Source organism: Cynoglossus semilaevis, chromosome 9 (genome assembly GCF_000523025.1).
Source record: "Cynoglossus semilaevis isolate Cse_v1.0 chromosome 9, Cse_v1.0, whole genome shotgun sequence".
Classification (NCBI taxonomy): domain Eukaryota; kingdom Metazoa; phylum Chordata; class Actinopteri; order Pleuronectiformes; family Cynoglossidae; genus Cynoglossus; species Cynoglossus semilaevis.
In genome coordinates this window covers 15,545,157-15,562,171 of record NC_024315.1, presented here as the reverse complement: position 1 = coordinate 15,562,171, position 17,015 = coordinate 15,545,157, and the positions used below count along the sequence as shown (strand labels likewise).

At 38.0% G+C, this 17,015-nt stretch overlaps 2 protein-coding genes across 2 annotated transcripts; both read left to right on the top strand.

Annotated features, from left to right (window-relative positions):
• Positions 1 to 144: 144 nt before the first annotated feature.
• On the top strand, positions 145 to 2,466 carry LOC103384112 (ependymin-like). The gene is made up of 6 exons (XM_008317502.3): positions 145 to 301; positions 574 to 608; positions 695 to 829; positions 1,003 to 1,186; positions 1,671 to 1,758; positions 2,218 to 2,466. Exons 1-6 carry the CDS (start codon positions 226 to 228, stop codon positions 2,366 to 2,368), a joined length of 669 nt encoding a protein of 222 aa, XP_008315724.1. The 5' UTR covers positions 145 to 225; the 3' UTR covers positions 2,369 to 2,466.
• A 1,505-nt stretch (positions 2,467 to 3,971) lies between these two features.
• On the top strand, positions 3,972 to 12,326 carry LOC112487507 (trigger factor-like). The gene is made up of 4 exons (XM_025058694.1): positions 3,972 to 8,047; positions 8,129 to 8,352; positions 8,696 to 8,744; positions 11,031 to 12,326. Exons 1-4 carry the CDS (start codon positions 8,001 to 8,003, stop codon positions 11,110 to 11,112), a joined length of 402 nt encoding a protein of 133 aa, XP_024914462.1. The 5' UTR covers positions 3,972 to 8,000; the 3' UTR covers positions 11,113 to 12,326.
• The last annotated feature ends 4,689 nt before the right edge of the window (positions 12,327 to 17,015 follow it).

The following is a 17,015-nucleotide window of genomic DNA, read 5'->3' as shown; positions in this document are numbered from 1 at the left end:
GGGCAGAAATCTTATCATTGGTCCTAAAATGGCCTTTAATTATTTTGCCGTTTTTTCCACACGACTAAGGAGTAAAGTAGTAAAGTAGAAAAAAGGTCAAGGGCGTGAGATCATGTGATGATGGTGTGAATGTGGCCATCTGTGAACAGGTATATATTGAGCCGTGGTCACTCTGACATCAGAGCGCTCCGGGCTTCTTCTCATTGAACTCCTAAAGCTGTCGCCATGAACTTCCTCGGTGTGTTAACCTGCGTCAGTGTGCTGCTGGCAGCAGCTTCCACCCAGGCACCCAAACACTGTGGTGAGTACAGAAGAACACTGACTTCACCTCACACACACACACACACCTACACACAAAAGTTCATGTTTAAATATGTGAAAGTGGAATTGAAGTGAATTTCAGAGGAGATTGAGTTGACAGTTTCTACAGGGCCTGTATAGACCCAAATGTGAATAGAGTGCAGCCGTTAACAACATGTGGCCCACATGGGTTATTAAAACCCTTTTTGAATGCATTCATAGACAATAAACTGCTTGGCTTAATTATTATAATTATTACCCTCCCCCCCCCAGTTTCTCCACCTCTGATGAGCGGTCAGTTCACTTTGGTGAGTACTTCATCAGCAAACATGTTGATCGACATAATCTACAGAGGACTCAACCTCACTTTTATTTTCTGTAATTTCTTTTTCAGATGGCTGGTAATGGAGTCTACCTGTCGACTGGTTCAATAAGCTCTGATGCTTTTGGAAAGAGGATGCGGGTTAGAAATAATGTGATGGTTGGCAATCAGAGCACTGGAATAGATGAGCTGATGCTTTTCAATGAGGTATTGAGCAAAACCTCTGGCTCTCTTTTGTTATATAACATGTTGCTACTAAATCACAAACAACATACTGTAAATATATATATATATCATTACAGTATATATATATGTGTGTGTGTGTACTGTATATACATATATATAAGAATGAACTGTCATGTCCTTTGTCATGTTGTCAGGAAGCCTACTATGAGATCAACTGGAAGACCATATCCTGCAAGAAGAAGCAGCTGGATTCCTCCTTCATTCCCATGCATGTCCCTGAGGACGCCAGACTGATGGGTCAAGTGATCATGGGCTCATCCTCCTCCTGGGGAATGGGTGTTCTAGTCAACACCTGGTATGGAACGCTGCCAAACAACGGTGAGATGAAAGATCATTTATTAGTGTGGACTGTCCACTACCATCAGTATGTTCAATGTTACAATACACCAGCCAGTCTAGCTAAGAACCACATACAACATCCGTTTATTGCTAACCCTAACATAATTTGGAGCCTTATTTTAATTTAAATTGAATTTGTTTGTTCGTTTGTTTGTTTGTTCTGAAACAAACTCGCACCCAAACACACACAGAGAGCAAGCAAGAATATACAGTCTTTATTTTACGATCACGTGACTCACTTTTTATTAACGGGAACCCTCTATCTCTGTGTGCCACTAGAGGGAGCCAATGTATTGTACATTATGATATACCTTTATACCAATGCATTAAATTCGCCAATCAAAGCTTACCCCGTATTTTTACTTTATGACAACTGTCTGAAAGCTAATTAGTTATAATCTCACTTTACGGAAGGAAAATACATATATTTTTTTTAAAAAGTTCACTGTTTTCTGTTCTTCAGGTTCATATTCAACAGTCTTTTCCGAGATTGGCTGTATCCCAATGACCTACAGTGTCCACTATCCTCAAACTGGATGGATCACCTTAAGGTAAAACAGCAGCACAGCTCAAGACACACAGAGAATCGTGTACCAACTTTAACACGACTAACGTAAAGAGTTTGATTTTTTTATTGTATAAGGAAAAGCTCTTTAGCGGTTAGTAGCAGTTTAGACTGGAACATTTGTAAAGTAATGACAAACAACAGTCAGGAGTTCAGACCAGGTTAAGGATAACAGACACTTTGCACTAGAAGTGACAATCCAAATTATTTACCTCAGTTTATTTCTTTTTTTTTTCATTTAATATATAATTAGTTGTTTTTTTTATTTATTTATGCTCTCACTGCCTCCTTCTGGTTTAGTTCTATCTTTATATACTGAAATAACTGCAGTAGCTTGGCATTCAGGTTAACGTTTTTTGTTTAATTCTTTACTATATCTTACTTTTTCTTATGTAAATACATATAATTATAAATATAAGATGTAAAATTTCTTTATATATTTCAGCACCTACAACTGGGTCCTGGGTAATGTGAACCCCATGGATTACCACCCACCCTTCTTCTGCCAGAAGGCTAAACTGGAGGTGTCAGATATGCCACCAAACTTTTTCACCGTTTTACATTCTTTGGCTCTGCAGTCTAAGAAAGATGAGTGAATCTGGGGAGCCGCTCACTAAAATAATGATTTTGAAAGTAGAAAATGGCAGATTTAAATAAATAAAGCCATTATTGTGATTTATGATACTCAGAATGACATTCAGAGTGTCTCCTTCTCCTTTTGACCAGTCACAAGGTTGTCTTCCAGGTAAACTGTACTTCAGTAGAATTTGTGTTGACACAAGACTTTTGCTTTAAAAATGGAAAGGGCCATTTAAGCTATTTTCACACCCAACACATCTTCTTTAATAATTTTGAGTTTCTCTTATTTAGTTTTTATAGCTTTCTGATGCCACCAAGTGGAAGATTTTTTTCTGACTGTTACGTCACACAAAGAAAGACAACATTTCAGTAAATAATGAATAGTTGTCTGACCTGTCAGAGAAATTGAATATTTTACATAGACAAAGGGCATTTTAAGGACATCCTCATGCTGCTTAGAAACACTTTCCCCTGGTACCATTTCCCACCAATCATACACCAACATAAAGAATCCTGTCGATTTTGCTAAGTAACAACTAATTTTCAGCATGAATGGACTTTAATCCTTTTTGGGTTTTAGAATTAGATTAAAATATATTCATACGAAGACCACTTTATCTCAGATTACATGCAAGTGTGCCCTGGCCAATAAGAATAACAATGTTTTTTATTTTGTTAAGGTTGAAACTGTGCACAGATAATTTGTCTTCCTGTCCATTAAGATTCATTTAAGCTTACGTTAAGCTTTATTTGTGGCTACTGGACACACTTTCATGTCCATCGCTCTGTGATTTTTTTCTTTTTTTCTTTTCTATTTCTGACACCAATGGACTTGACTGAGTGCTTAGATCTTAGCTTAGATACGCTGTCAAGTCGGTCAGGGATTAAATTGGAAGGCTAACATACTGTTACTACCATTTAATCAGCACTTGATCTGGTTTGTAATAAGCAAAGTCATTATTAGTACTTTAATGGCAGCTACTGAAGTCCAGCCGGAGTTTTTTTCACCCATGATGAGAATTCGAAAATCCGATTACACAATATAACAGCATTTTATAATGCTTATATAACCCCCCCCGACCCCCTTTATGTACTATAGACAGATAATGGCTATTCACATATGAAAATCAGAGTTGATATCTGCACTTTAAGCGTAAAATTGGACACATTTAATTTAAACTGACGGAACACATGCACATTTACATGTATCATTATTGTTGTTATTGACGTGCTTGTATGGTAAACAGTTTTGTATATGTATGAATGTGATGCGCCTGCTCTCGCCGCATCAGAACGGCATTAGTCACTTTGTTTCTACAATGCTGCAGAGGATGATGGGTGTTCCAGGGTCAGCCTCCAATTATCCTCTTTACGCTGATGAGATGCTGCTCCTCCAATCCCTGGCTCTCAATGCCCTTGTGCCTGTATTATCATTCACGCTCTCTCCACTTGCACAACATATTTTTCTGTTTTGAAGGAAAACAAGAGCATGGCGTGCTATATATCCGTCTATCCGTCCATCCATCCATCCGTCCGTCTCTGTCTATTCGTCTATCTGTCCCTCCGTCTATCTGTCTATCCGTCTATCTGTCCCTCCGCCTATCTCTCTATCCGTCTATCTGTCCCTCCGTCTATCTGTCTATCCGTCTATCTGTCCATCGTCCATCCATCCATCTATATCGATTATATTTAAACCTATGACCCAATTCAGTAGAAATAATTAGTAAAAGCTGAATACTCTACTGTAAAAGACATGTTATTGACAGCTGTTTGTCTAAGAGGAGGCCGGTCTCAGGAAGCTTATTTAATGACATTCAGTCAAGCATGAAATAGTCCGGTCTCTTACAGACTTCCATTCTTATGGTGTTCTTACTGCACCTTACAGAGTAAATAGTTACAGTTTAATTAAACAAACAAAACCTTCAAGATATTTTTTATTAATTATGTTACACATACTCTGTTTCTGAAGTGTCCCACTTAAAGGCATTGACTTGTTTTAGCGTTTTCAATTCTATACTAACACATATATTGTTAGATAAACAATCTGGATGGCTGTTTACTATTATTGTGAGTTCATATATTTACCCTCTAGCAAGTGACAAAATAATTAGCAATGGCTAAGCTGCCTTCAAGGGTCTCCATGGTTCTTGGATTGGTATTATTAACAAACAATGGCTCGGAGTGCTGTTGGGCTAAATTCAGTGGATTTAAATGACACTCGGAGCTAACTGCAGAAACACACTTAATGAGTTAGAACACTGGCTTCTCTTGATACACAGTCTTGTTTCAAACAGCTCCAACTGCATATGGTCATGAATATATTTATAGACAAACAGATGGAGAAACACGAACAGAATCCACATTCATTATTTGCAGCACATGAACTCCATTAAAATTTAGGAGAACAGCTAAATATTTTTTTTAGGAACGCATTCTGTAGGTGTAGAAAAGTTGGACTTGGGTGACATCGAGATTTTTTCATTGTTAAATTGCAGCAGAGAAATATTTTTTGTATTTAACATGTATATTTCATATGTATTTTTCCCTATTTAATCATTTGTTGTGTAGTTTTTATAATGATATGTGTAACTCTGGAGTTAGCAGGTACTGCAGCTAAAAAAACAGGTCTAGGATAGACCTGATTGTTTTTAGGTGAGGTCTAAATATATCTCCATTATGTTACATCATCTTCCATGCTGTCATAGCAGATGTAATTGTGCGTTTTTTATTTAAATTTAATGTTCCACAAAAGTGACAGTGTGTGACTGTGGGTACTGCAGTCAACAGTGACACTGACGGCTTAGTTCAGTGTTTGATCGTCCCTCAGAATACACAACTAGATAAAGGAACACTCTGTTCACATTTTTGTGACACTGTTTTACAGCTGACTATTAACCTGTGTGGTTGCTGGTTCACACACTGTTGATTTATACATGTTTACCCAGAGGAGGAACATCCTACTGGGATGACTAACATCTCTCACCCATGTCACATTACTCATAATGCGCATGATGTGAAAGACAAATTATACACTTCAGTGGGAGCCAAGTTGTCATGCAGGCATTTTTCAAAGTCAGTGTCTGAATACACCAAGAGGTAAAGGGGAGTTCAGTATTACAGTTTATGTTGATACTTGTCAATAAACCAATAACCTTTATTTAACCAGGTGTAATGTCTAGTTTAGATTTAAATATCTTTTGCAAGAGAGACCTGACCGAGCAGTGTGACACTAAATGCTTTTAACATCCAAAAAACAAATAATACAAACACATAAGCCACAATTGTAAAAACTCAGTTACAGCTCACAGCTGCAGACACCGAGGAAATGTCGCTCTCTGTCATTTCAAATGGATTTAAATTCCCCAGTGGTGCCAGTCCAGCAGCCTCTCTCTGCCCTAAGCTAAGAGAGTGACTTACGCACAGTCTGACGCTAGTCTTGAATATGAGGTTCATGCTATGGATCCTTGTGTTTGGAGTCTGATCACAAACAACACTCTCGTTCCAATGTCTGACGTCCAATTTTGTCCAGTTTTAAATTTGGGACTGCACTGGGCCTAGCCAGTGGAGCTGAACATGAATTTGTGTTTACACAGTCATGTCATATTTTTTAATGAACTCATTAGGAATGTCTCAAGAGTCCTGCGAAACATTTGAGATGAAGAACTGAAGCAATAATGGAAGCTGTATAAAAAAAACATCTATATTATTAGATTTAACAGAATGTTTTGTTTACTTTTAGCTTTACTGATTCTGTTTTGTTCATTTTAACGGCTACTTCGACCCTTCTATTGCTTAGCAGTATAGGAATCTTTTTTTTTTTTTTTCAATTTTTCATTTTATCTGGACAAAGTGCATAGACCTGGACTAAAGACATGGGTCCAAAATAACACTGTCACCATTTTCAACTGAATTACACAAACAGCCAACACCAGATGATGGAAGGAATAATGGACGCAGCCTGTCAACAAGCTGCTGTTATCCACTCGTTAGCCGTCACATGTCTGTTTTAAGTTCTGTTTTTGTGCGTACGTGTCTATCCCTGTCCCCGCTGCCGCTAAAATAACCCACTCCATGATCAGTAATGTGAAGACGAGGTGAAGGGGTCGCCTCCATTATGTACATTGCTGCTGTTTACTGGTGGTTATGCTCATGTAATCTCAGCTCTGATGTATTGTTTGTGTCCATTATGTGCTGTTGAAGCCCTGCGTTTCTGCTTGTTTGCTGAGACCCGTGTTTACTATCTACTAATAAGTTGCCAAGATGATCTCACATCCTGTGGGATTATGACCGGGCCTGTTCATTTTATATGTGCATTAGTTTGCATGACAGATGTGCGAGACAAAATGACCTCAGTCATCACACAGGTCATGCCATTTCCATGATGTTTATTTTAGTGGTTATGTTGTTCAAAAGAAGACTTTCAGTTATCAGACAGTAAACAATACTAACAATTAATATTCCAATGACTCATAAAGACTCAATAATCCAGATACTCCTATGAATTCAGTCGTTATTCAGTAGTCTGTGATCAAAGCATTATAGAGTTTAAGTTATAGTAATTTGAATTGAATCCTTTTTAACATAGATATTCATAAGCTTTGTGCTTCTCTCTCTCTCTGTGTGTGTGTGTGTGTGTGTGTGTCAGAGTGTGAGATTGGTTTCAGTGTGTGATTGTGTGGTGATGTGACATGTCCAAGTGGATCGTGCGAGCTGATTGGTTCTCTGTTAGAGATTCTAAGCATAGGAGATCAGATTCTACCGTACTGCAGCTACCGTATCACCGGGTGACGATGTATTTATCCACTCTGCTTGCCCACTAGTTGTTGTTCAAAATCTTTTTTTAACATATCTCGAAATGATTGAACAAAACTTTCTTAATAAATTTATAGGAGATGATGACGTAACGATGAAACAACGCTGGTCGAGGGCGTCGTAAGTCGAGGACCACTGTAGTTACATACAGATTTAGATAGAAATTCAATGAAGTTGAGTTGATCTGTGGGGCTTTATTTGGTTGAAAACATTGAAAGTATTCCCACTAATGCATCTAAAACAAACTCAAACAAGTCTAAACTGGTACAATATTATAGTTGTTATTTTCTAGTACTGCTAGAATGAGAACACTGCATGTACAACGTATTTGTCTCATCACCAGAACAGAACATCCTGACACTAGTAGTTACAGATAAAAGTACTTTCTTTTAAAACACTAGAGATGTTTCATGTGTGAACTTCTCCGTTCATAAAGGGTTAGTTCCAGTTATTTTATGGAATCTTCAGCCAGCAGAAATGCACTGTTGGTTTTCCTCATCTTTTCGTTTGGAAATCTTAGGCGTGGGCTGACTTTTCAGTGCCTTAAAGAAATTGTGAGGGCAGCTCTATTGGCTTTAACTCCACTTTCTAAAGCCCCAACAGAGTGTCCTTTTATTTTGTTGTTTGTATTGGTTTTTTATTCCACTGTAAATGTTTAGCTCATGTTTGGCGGTGGTCAGCAGCATGCTCAGCACTGCAGAGCAGAAAATGAGTTTCTGGTACAGTATTGATAGCACACAGACAATAACTGAATTACAGTTGATTATTTTTTTTGTCTCATAAATGTAACAAGATGCTTTGTCTTTCCCAGCAGAGGTGAACTTTCCAATTAGACAAATGGTCTGGCTCCCCACCCCCCAGTACTCCCCTGAGTCTCCTAAAATGTAAATTAAACCATTAAGATTATTGTCAGTTTAGGTGACACCGCAAGTAATTAAAACCATCTGTAAACATTTTGTTCCAAGTGCACTTGAGCTGACGATGAAGATGATGATTATGGAAAGAACCAGGATGAAGATAATGACGACCATGAATAGGGATGAGGATGATAAGGTCCACAATGAGGATAACAACGTCGACGACCCCGAGGATGATGGTGACCACGATGACGGCAACAACTACGTCAACGATGATGATCTGGATGGAGATGATGACAACCACAACATGATGTTGGTGATGAAGATGACAGGTCAGTGATTATCAACTTGGATCAAATCCAGTTCACCGAACAGTGGCCCAGAACTGGGTTTAAAAAAACATCAAATTATAATATTAGACAAAAGTGATTTTTATTTCATTCGTCAACTTTTAACTTTGGTACCATGGCTATGTTACAGTTAATGGTTAGAATCAAAAACATTCTTGTTCGATCAAAGTTAATCATGATTATTTGAGATAATATACAGTATATACATATATATATAAAAATATATATGTATATATATATATATACACTTTATATATACCCTTTGCAATGACTGTGCCAAAAACACATATTTCACCTCCTGTTTTTGATTCTTTTCCTCCTCCAGGCTTCGTTCTCTCTGGCTCCTTTACAGCGAAGCAGCACCTCTACACTGGGTATGTAATACTCTTTCAATCTGCCACTAACTGCTCATCTGTCAACGGCTACGTGCCATTCATATACAGTAGTTCATCCTTCTTGGCTCATCTGCAATTAGTGCCACCTGTGCTCGGTGCATGTGACTTTCCCCATGTCCTGCTGCTGACTGTTCATCTGTCATTGTAAGCTGTTCATTACTTGTTGGTGACAGGCTGGTGTGGATTTATGTTCCTCACCAACATCCATCCATTCATTCATTAATTCATCTTCTAGTGCTCACACCTATGGTGGCCCTGAAGGTCAAAAGACGACAACAACAAAGTACAGAGAAATATTTCATATATTGTTTGCTGTATTCTTGCTGCTCTACTGACCTCATGAGTAGCCAATGAGTGGCTGTGTTTGTTTGACATTTGAGAGTTGTCTCGGTATTTTGCAGGATTTTCACAGAGTTGGTTTTGACTGAAAATATGTTTTTGAAATGGGAACAGGATGCAAATATTTTCGCAAAATTAAGTGATGACTTTTGTGAGGAGCTCCTACGGTTGGTTGCTGCGTCAGTCTGAATCAAATCCAAGTGAATCGCTCTCACTTGGCTGGAACTTCACATTGGCATGTCTGATTTTTCAAAGTAGTGCAAAATATGTCATTGATGTGTGGGTTCAGGTGGTTCTGCTTGGAATTCAGAGTGGAATTCAGTGTTATTGAAAATATCATAAATATCGTTGACATTATTTGCTGGGACTCTGCATTTGGCATCGTGTTTAGCAGATTTAAATTGGAAATCTTTAAGGAGCCGAAAATGTCTCTTCCGTCTTTCCAACTCCCCAGATTTAAAGACAGCTAACTAGCAGCAACATGATGACCATCCATGTGACAAACCCCTTACTTTTTTAGAAAAACAACTTTCCTGGCTGCCCCCCCTCCCCTTTGTGTATAAAACCTAAAATCTATGATTTTGTTTTCCATCCTAAATTGTTGATTGCGTCAGTATCTGTAAACTCATCAGTTCTTTCACACACCAGGTAAAATTAAATTGTTACTGCCAACTTTGCCTTTCATCACCTCATTATACTGTTTAGATTTTTTATTTTATTTTTTGCCCACCTCCCTCCTCCTGGTTTCACAGTTAAATTAAAAATGACACTCTCCGGGGTGGCCATTTGAAACGGTTGGTAATGATTTGCTTCAAAATGATTTCTAGTTATTCCACCAATTTACAACTGATTTAATTATATTATTTATATTATTTATGATTTATTTATATTACTGCTTTTTATATTTAGTTCCATATCATGTCTTTTCTAAGTTTTTTAATACAACGCAGATGTTTTTAAACAAAGTATATACTATACAGTGTCCTTGACTTATGTCAGAAAACAAATAATAATTTAAATCTTGGTAATTTAAAATTCTTGGTACTGATTTTGTGTTTATTTACTGTATGAAAGACTGATTTTAACTGTGACGGTCTAGTTCCCTTCTGACACCCTACAGTTTGAAGCTCATGTGTTGACATCAGTTTTCCCTGCAGTTTTCTTTTCGGCTCGTGCGTTCACTCTGTCGTCTGAGATTGAGCACGTCCTCTGTTTCCTTCCCCCTTGTCCAGTTTCAGTGAACACACTGAGCTGTGAGGTTGACTCTAGTGTAAAAACTCAAACAGAATTAACCCTGTTCTGCCTCATTTGCCACAGGCAAAGTAATCCAGCCGCGCTTGACCTTCTTCAGAGTTACCCTTCAAACAGCCGTGGTTAACAACGGAGTCGCAAATGTTTCCTGTGCGGGCTAAAAAAAATAGATATATCCTAAAAATCATTTTTTTATTCTGCAACGTGTTTGGATATAAACAACTGGATAATGTAAAAACTTAGCAAGAATTGACATTTGAAAAATTTAAATCCATCTGTATAAGCATGATCTATCATTGGAAGACATTTTTTATTATTATTAGTGTTATAAACAACAACAACAATAATAACAACAACAATAATTATTATTATTGTTATTATTATTAATAATTAACAATGTTATTGCTATATTATTATTATAGTGTATGCTTATACTAATTTAAAGATAAAGCTAGCAATACAACCAATGCTTTAAGAGGATAACAGTAAGAGCAAATCCTTGCTTTTAAAACAGACTATTTAAAGTACTTTATTTACATTATTTACGACGTTTATTCCCTCGCCTGTTTAAAAAGAGGCTTTTAGTGCTGACCAGCATGGTACAGTACAGACCCTGGTGTAGCAAAACATTTCAATCTGTAAAGTGGATTTTTCTTTCTGTCCTCTTCTAAACAGCACGTCTGAGGGTCTACACCCGTCCACACCTTTCCTGCACTCGTTCAAAACAACATTTTCTTTTATCTGCTGTGTTGCATAGCATTTTCCGGCCGACTGCGGTGTTCTTCCATCTGAGTCCTCTCTTTTTGTCTCCGCCATCCAATTTATTTCCTTCGGCATCTCCACTGGGAGATTATTTGAAAAATAAATGAAGAAATACTTCATGTTTCCTGGGCTTGTTCTTTTGGGAACACTGAGAACGTAGTTGACCAAAAGAGGAGAGACTGGGTGCATTTGTGAGCGTGCAGCTACTGAGTGGGAGCAGCCTGTACTGTGTTGGGGAGTATTTGTACAAAATAAAGTCCTAGAACATGAGGGGGAGGAAAAAAGAGGGAGGGAGGGAGGGAGGGAAGAAGAGAAGGAGGGAGTCCAAAGGTAAAAAAATACAGGCCCATGTGATGAACTGTAGACCCAGCATCAACATCTTAAACGTGTTATCATCTGGAACATGGCTGTCATTGTTCAGAGGGAGAAAACAATGACAAAGTATTTCATTAGTTTCTCTATTAAAAACATTTCTCCTAATTAGGGCCGGAGCTGTCGTCTCAGTAAAAATGAGAGGTATCTCCAGGCGTGATTTGTTTGAACGTGACATCTGTGTGAATCATTAACAATATAAGAGGGGCACCTGGACTTGTTCCAGTTTATCACACAGTCACAGGGAAACGGTAGGAAAGAGCAAACACACATGAGCCAAACAGAGGCAGCGTCTGCAGCTTCCACAACATTAATAAACTTTTCATTGACACCGTAACTGCTGAGCTGCCAGCTCTGTGGGCCGCTGAGCCATTTCACACCATTAATCTCGCAGTGTTTACACTGGTTAAACTCACTCACCTTGACACCTGAGGGGAGGCTTTAATAACAGCTCTGTAGACAGACTTTTGTGGCCAGCTGAGCTGAAAATTACTGTGACAATTGTTTTCAGGTTTCATCTGTATTTTTTCACGTCCAAAAGCAAGGTCCTTTCTTCTGTTCCTGCTTGTTCACGATGGCTCGATATCATCGTTTCTGCTGCGACCACTACAGACTTTCAGAAATGTAAACCAGGACAGGAGTTAATATTTCCAACTGGACATATCTACTAGTGTAGTGGTTCTCAAACGGTGCTACGTGTACCACCAGTGGTATGCGAGTGCTCTCTAATGGTACACAGGCAAAATTCATATTTTGACATTTACATTTTCAATTGAATAAATCTGAAACATACCATGCACAATTAATACAACATTTAAACATAACCATCTTTCTAAACATTTCTAAACATCTCTCCTGTGGTGGAAGCTAACAGTGAAGGCCTCTGCTGCTGTATTCTAATGTTGGTCATCATGGTGGTACTCAGAGAGTTGGTGGTACAGAGTAGAAAAAGTTTGAGAACCACTGTTCTAGTGTGAATCAGTTTAATCACAATTATTTATTTTTGAGGCACATTTTTTTTTCTTCTTCTGATTTTCTTTCTGTCGATAACAACGTCTGACAAGTGGATGAGCACTTTTTTTTGTTCTTGTTGTTTTGGTGATTGGTTTTCATCTCCAAAAATATTTCTGAGAAAGCACATTCTAGTGTAATTTAAACAGAAGGCAGGTCATTTCTAAACGCAATTCTATTTAGACAACACCTTGCCTATGGGAAATATCTTGTGACGAATTCAGAAAGTGCAGAGCTGCTCTTGAGACGGCTGATGGGAAAAAAACACCTGTTACAGCAGTGGGAGTTAAAGTAAAATCAAGGCTGAGTAGTGAAAGCAAAAATAAAGGATTGTAGTTCTTTGTGTGACGAACAAAGAAAAGACATTCGAACGTTTTGGTGGTGTTTGTATAAAATATAAAAGAAATAATTGATTAAAATGCAGCAAATTAATCCAAATATTTTGATTTATTTCTGACAACAATCCAAAGATCTGATTGTTTACACGTCGTTATAATCTTGAACTGGTGTTTTCTTAGTCTAACATTGTTTACCTTGATTCTGAACCACATCCCCAGTCCCCCCTCCGACCTTCTGACCACCTCGGCCCTCACTTTCACACAACCTGCACACACATTTACACTCAATACTGATACTTCAAATACCAACTGCCACTTTCAGTCATATTATTTAAATTTTAAAATTTCAACAACCAAAAAAAATCCCATTTCTCTCATCATTGACAACAATGACAAAAAGTAAATGTCAAGCTTTCTATAAATTGATTTGTGTTCTGTCACCGCCCTGGTGGCTTCATATAGTACTGCAGGGCACTGTGGAACTACAGCAAGGCAGCAGCCGTTATTATTGTATGATAAACACTTTCATTCCTTCTCACACAGGCAGAGTTTGTAGCCATGGGTGGGGTCGTCAGAATGATAAAAAAAAAACTATTTTCCAACCCTCTTTTTTTATACAACATCATTGTCATGGAAACCAGTGGCATCAGAGAGATATGCTAATTCATTTGTCACAGCCTCCCAGGAAAATGCACCTTTGTGTCTTGTGTTTGTGCTTCGAGTCTCTGAGACTCATCTAATTGTTAACATCATTTGACGACTGAAATTTAATTTTCCTGCTCTGACAGAGAGAGTACTTCAAAACAGGGGATCAGACAGATACTGGAGAGAGTTTCTATATGAAAAACAACAAGGTATGCCAGATTGATTCAGCGCAGCCTTTTGTCTTCAGAGGTTAATGATGATGTGTATGAGTTTTGCATGAATTCATATGTGAGACGTAGAATCTCACACCTCTCCTGAAACCTGGTTAAAGTAATTAACCACTGACCTCTGTGAGGACCCTCTGTGAGGACCCTCTGTGAATGCAAATCCTTTGACAACGGACGTTTTCTGAATCACCTGGTTTTTTATCTGCAGGATCCTGAGTCTTTTTTCGTGCGAGTCACACAGTTCTGGTTTTCAGTAACAAAACCAACAACAGCTGTAAAGTTTTGTTTCCATGTAGGTTGTATGACTTTAGTAACAGGTTTGGGGTGAAGTCCATCACATTAAGACCAAAACACTGCAACATGAAATCCACTGGCATACAATTAGAAACTGAAATTTAACTGAAATTATGAGCAGAAAAGCAATTTGTGAACAAATTCTCTCTCTCTCTCTATATATATATTATTTCAATATATATTTGTATATAAATAACCTAAATTTTTACATGGATTCCAGCAAATTTGTTATACCTCTGTTTGATATACCATCATATACACCTCTCTACACAGACGTTTTGACATAATTGAACTGCACTTGAACGTGTCGTCTGTCTGTCTGTGGCTTTATTCGACATATTGAACTCTCTTGATGCATCCATCAAACTCAATGTCGACTTAACGTGATGGAATTTCTGTTTCACACGTATTTGATACAAAAACAACACACACACACACAGGGTAAACAGTGCCTTTGAACAGCCAATCATTCCCTGTAGTGCAGTATGTGGACGGACAAATGCAGCTGAAATCAACCAAACTAATTCTGACTGTCCACAGTCAAAACTGTTGTTACTGGGAGAGAAAATGTATTTTGTGGCTACGAGGTCCTTGGCCAGCTGCATTAGTCACTTTCCAAAAAAAAAGCAGTTAGAAAAACATTCTGGGACCACAGAAAAAAAGTTAGTGCAGTTGGTTAGTTTGATGCTAGTTTTTCTATCTGGAGTCTGGATGTTTCTGTCCAGTTACTCTGGTTTTCAGAGTCCATAAACGTGCAGGGTTTTATTGATGTGACTGTGACTGGTTATATGTCTGTGTATATGGCCCAGTGACAGACTGCTGAACTGTCCAGGGTGAATCTGCCTGCATGATCTGGCTCCAGCCTTCCTGCAGCAGAGATGATGAAAAGCCTGTACGAAATTCTTCTTTAATATATTGACGTCACATTACAGCAAATATTTTCTTCTTGGAGCAAAGGTAGAATATTTTCTCTCCACTTTTGCCAAAGTGTTTGTCTTCAGGGAGTCTCAGCAATGTTGAAAAAAAACCCCCGCAAAAAACTCATTATTGTTCACGTCTTTAAAATAATAACAGTAATGTATACTTTACTGTACTATACTGTACTATACTATTATTATATACTTAATTTTAATTTAAACTATATACGCCATATAAGATACAGTAATAAATGTAAATAACATGTTAATAATAATAATGTTGCACACACCAAACACGTATATATAAATATACTGTATATATTTCTGTCACACCAAGCATGTTGATTCATCTTGATTAATTCACATCCATGCTGTGATTAATCAGATTTATCATTTTAATAATCCGTCAGCCCTGATCATAGTTCATAATATTCCTATTTTCTCTGAGCTGTTATAAGGTTTATTTTGAGTGTGTGTGGTGACGGGGGGATTATCAAGTCCATTTGTATTCGTTGGCTGTGTGTTTCAGTAAGTACCCTCCTGTTGTATTCCGCCACACTTTGCTTTTCTAATTTAAATGAAACGATCCTTACAAAACAAATCCAGACTGTATTGCTCTGTTGTCTCTGATGCATGCCGTGTTGCTGGTTTGAGTTTCTTGTCAACGAGGCAACCCGTGATTTTGAAAATCAGATTTCCATTTTCCTGAACCATTAAGTGTTGTTTCTGTCTCTTGCACTATTTCTCCTGTGGCACGGAAGCTGCGTCTTCCTTGATTAACTCGGCAAAACAAGAGCTCGGAGAAACGTAAGATGCAACGTGACAGACGACAGCATGCTTCATTTGATCGTCAAAACCATCGAAGGATCTGGGTTTACAACAGCATATGGTTTTAACGTGTAGCTGTGAGCTGCTGGTTTAACGCCCTGTGGATGAGAGGCACAGATATGAGAGACAGCATGAAAGAGAAAGTGAATAAAAAGAGCAGTGGAGCAAAAAGATATATATTTACACCTGAGAGGAAAATGTTTGTTTACAACAGATGGAGAGAAGCGTAGCCGCAAAAGCTGTGAAGCATTATTCACTAATTACAGCTGTTCAACGTTTGGAGGAGTCAACAATTCCAAGTGCTTTTCAGTAGCTGTTGTTTTTGTGTCATTACGACTTGTGTAACGGTGAAACATATGTATTTTTCCCAGGCCATATTTATCCCATGCCTCCACTTGAGTGCTGTTGTGAAACGCTAATGTAAAAAAGTAATTTCCCGAATGAATCATAGCAATTTGCTCGCACTGCACTCCCCTGTAGCTCACACCAATCGCCATTGACAAGGCTGATGTCAACATTACTTTTTTGAGATTGGTTTTAAATTAATGCAGCGATTTTCAAGTTTACCAACCTTGAATAGGACCTGTTTGAATGCAGGTCAGGAGGAACCGATGGTACGTTTGTTACTCGGTCTTTGAATTTACATCAGTGCAAACAAATCTGCCGGCTCATCTAAACACCAGACACGCTGGTAAAAGAGGTTGTTGTACACATTTTCACCTGCAGGATGATCAAAAGTGTTCTGGCCTAATGTGCATAAGAGTTTGTGATTGCACATCTGAACTAGCCTTAACCATTGATAGCAATCTCCCTTTTGCTCTGCATACATATATAACCATACAAATGCAAAACTCTAGTGGGCCCCATAAACTGATGTGATGGGCCGGATTAGTTTGACAGATTAAGTTAGACTATACTACTAAATGTTTAACAGTTAATGTTTAAAAATAGAGATGAGGGTTTGAATGAACAGAAGCAACTGCTGAAATCTGCTGAAAGATTGTTCTGGAATAGCTAGGATTGATTTCTGTCTGCCGAATAAATGTGGAACCAATCAGACTCCTCCGTGGAATTGCATGATGGATTCGTTTCTAAATGATCCACTAATCCAGAGACAATACAAATAGAACCGAGCTTTTTGGACTTTTTGTCTTTGTTTTGTTTTTTTCTTCTCTTCTCTTCTACTGTCTTTACTTCCTGTAAAATGTTGGATGTCTTTCTTGGCAGTTTACTTTTTTTCTCACACTCTGGTTGATGCACAAATTG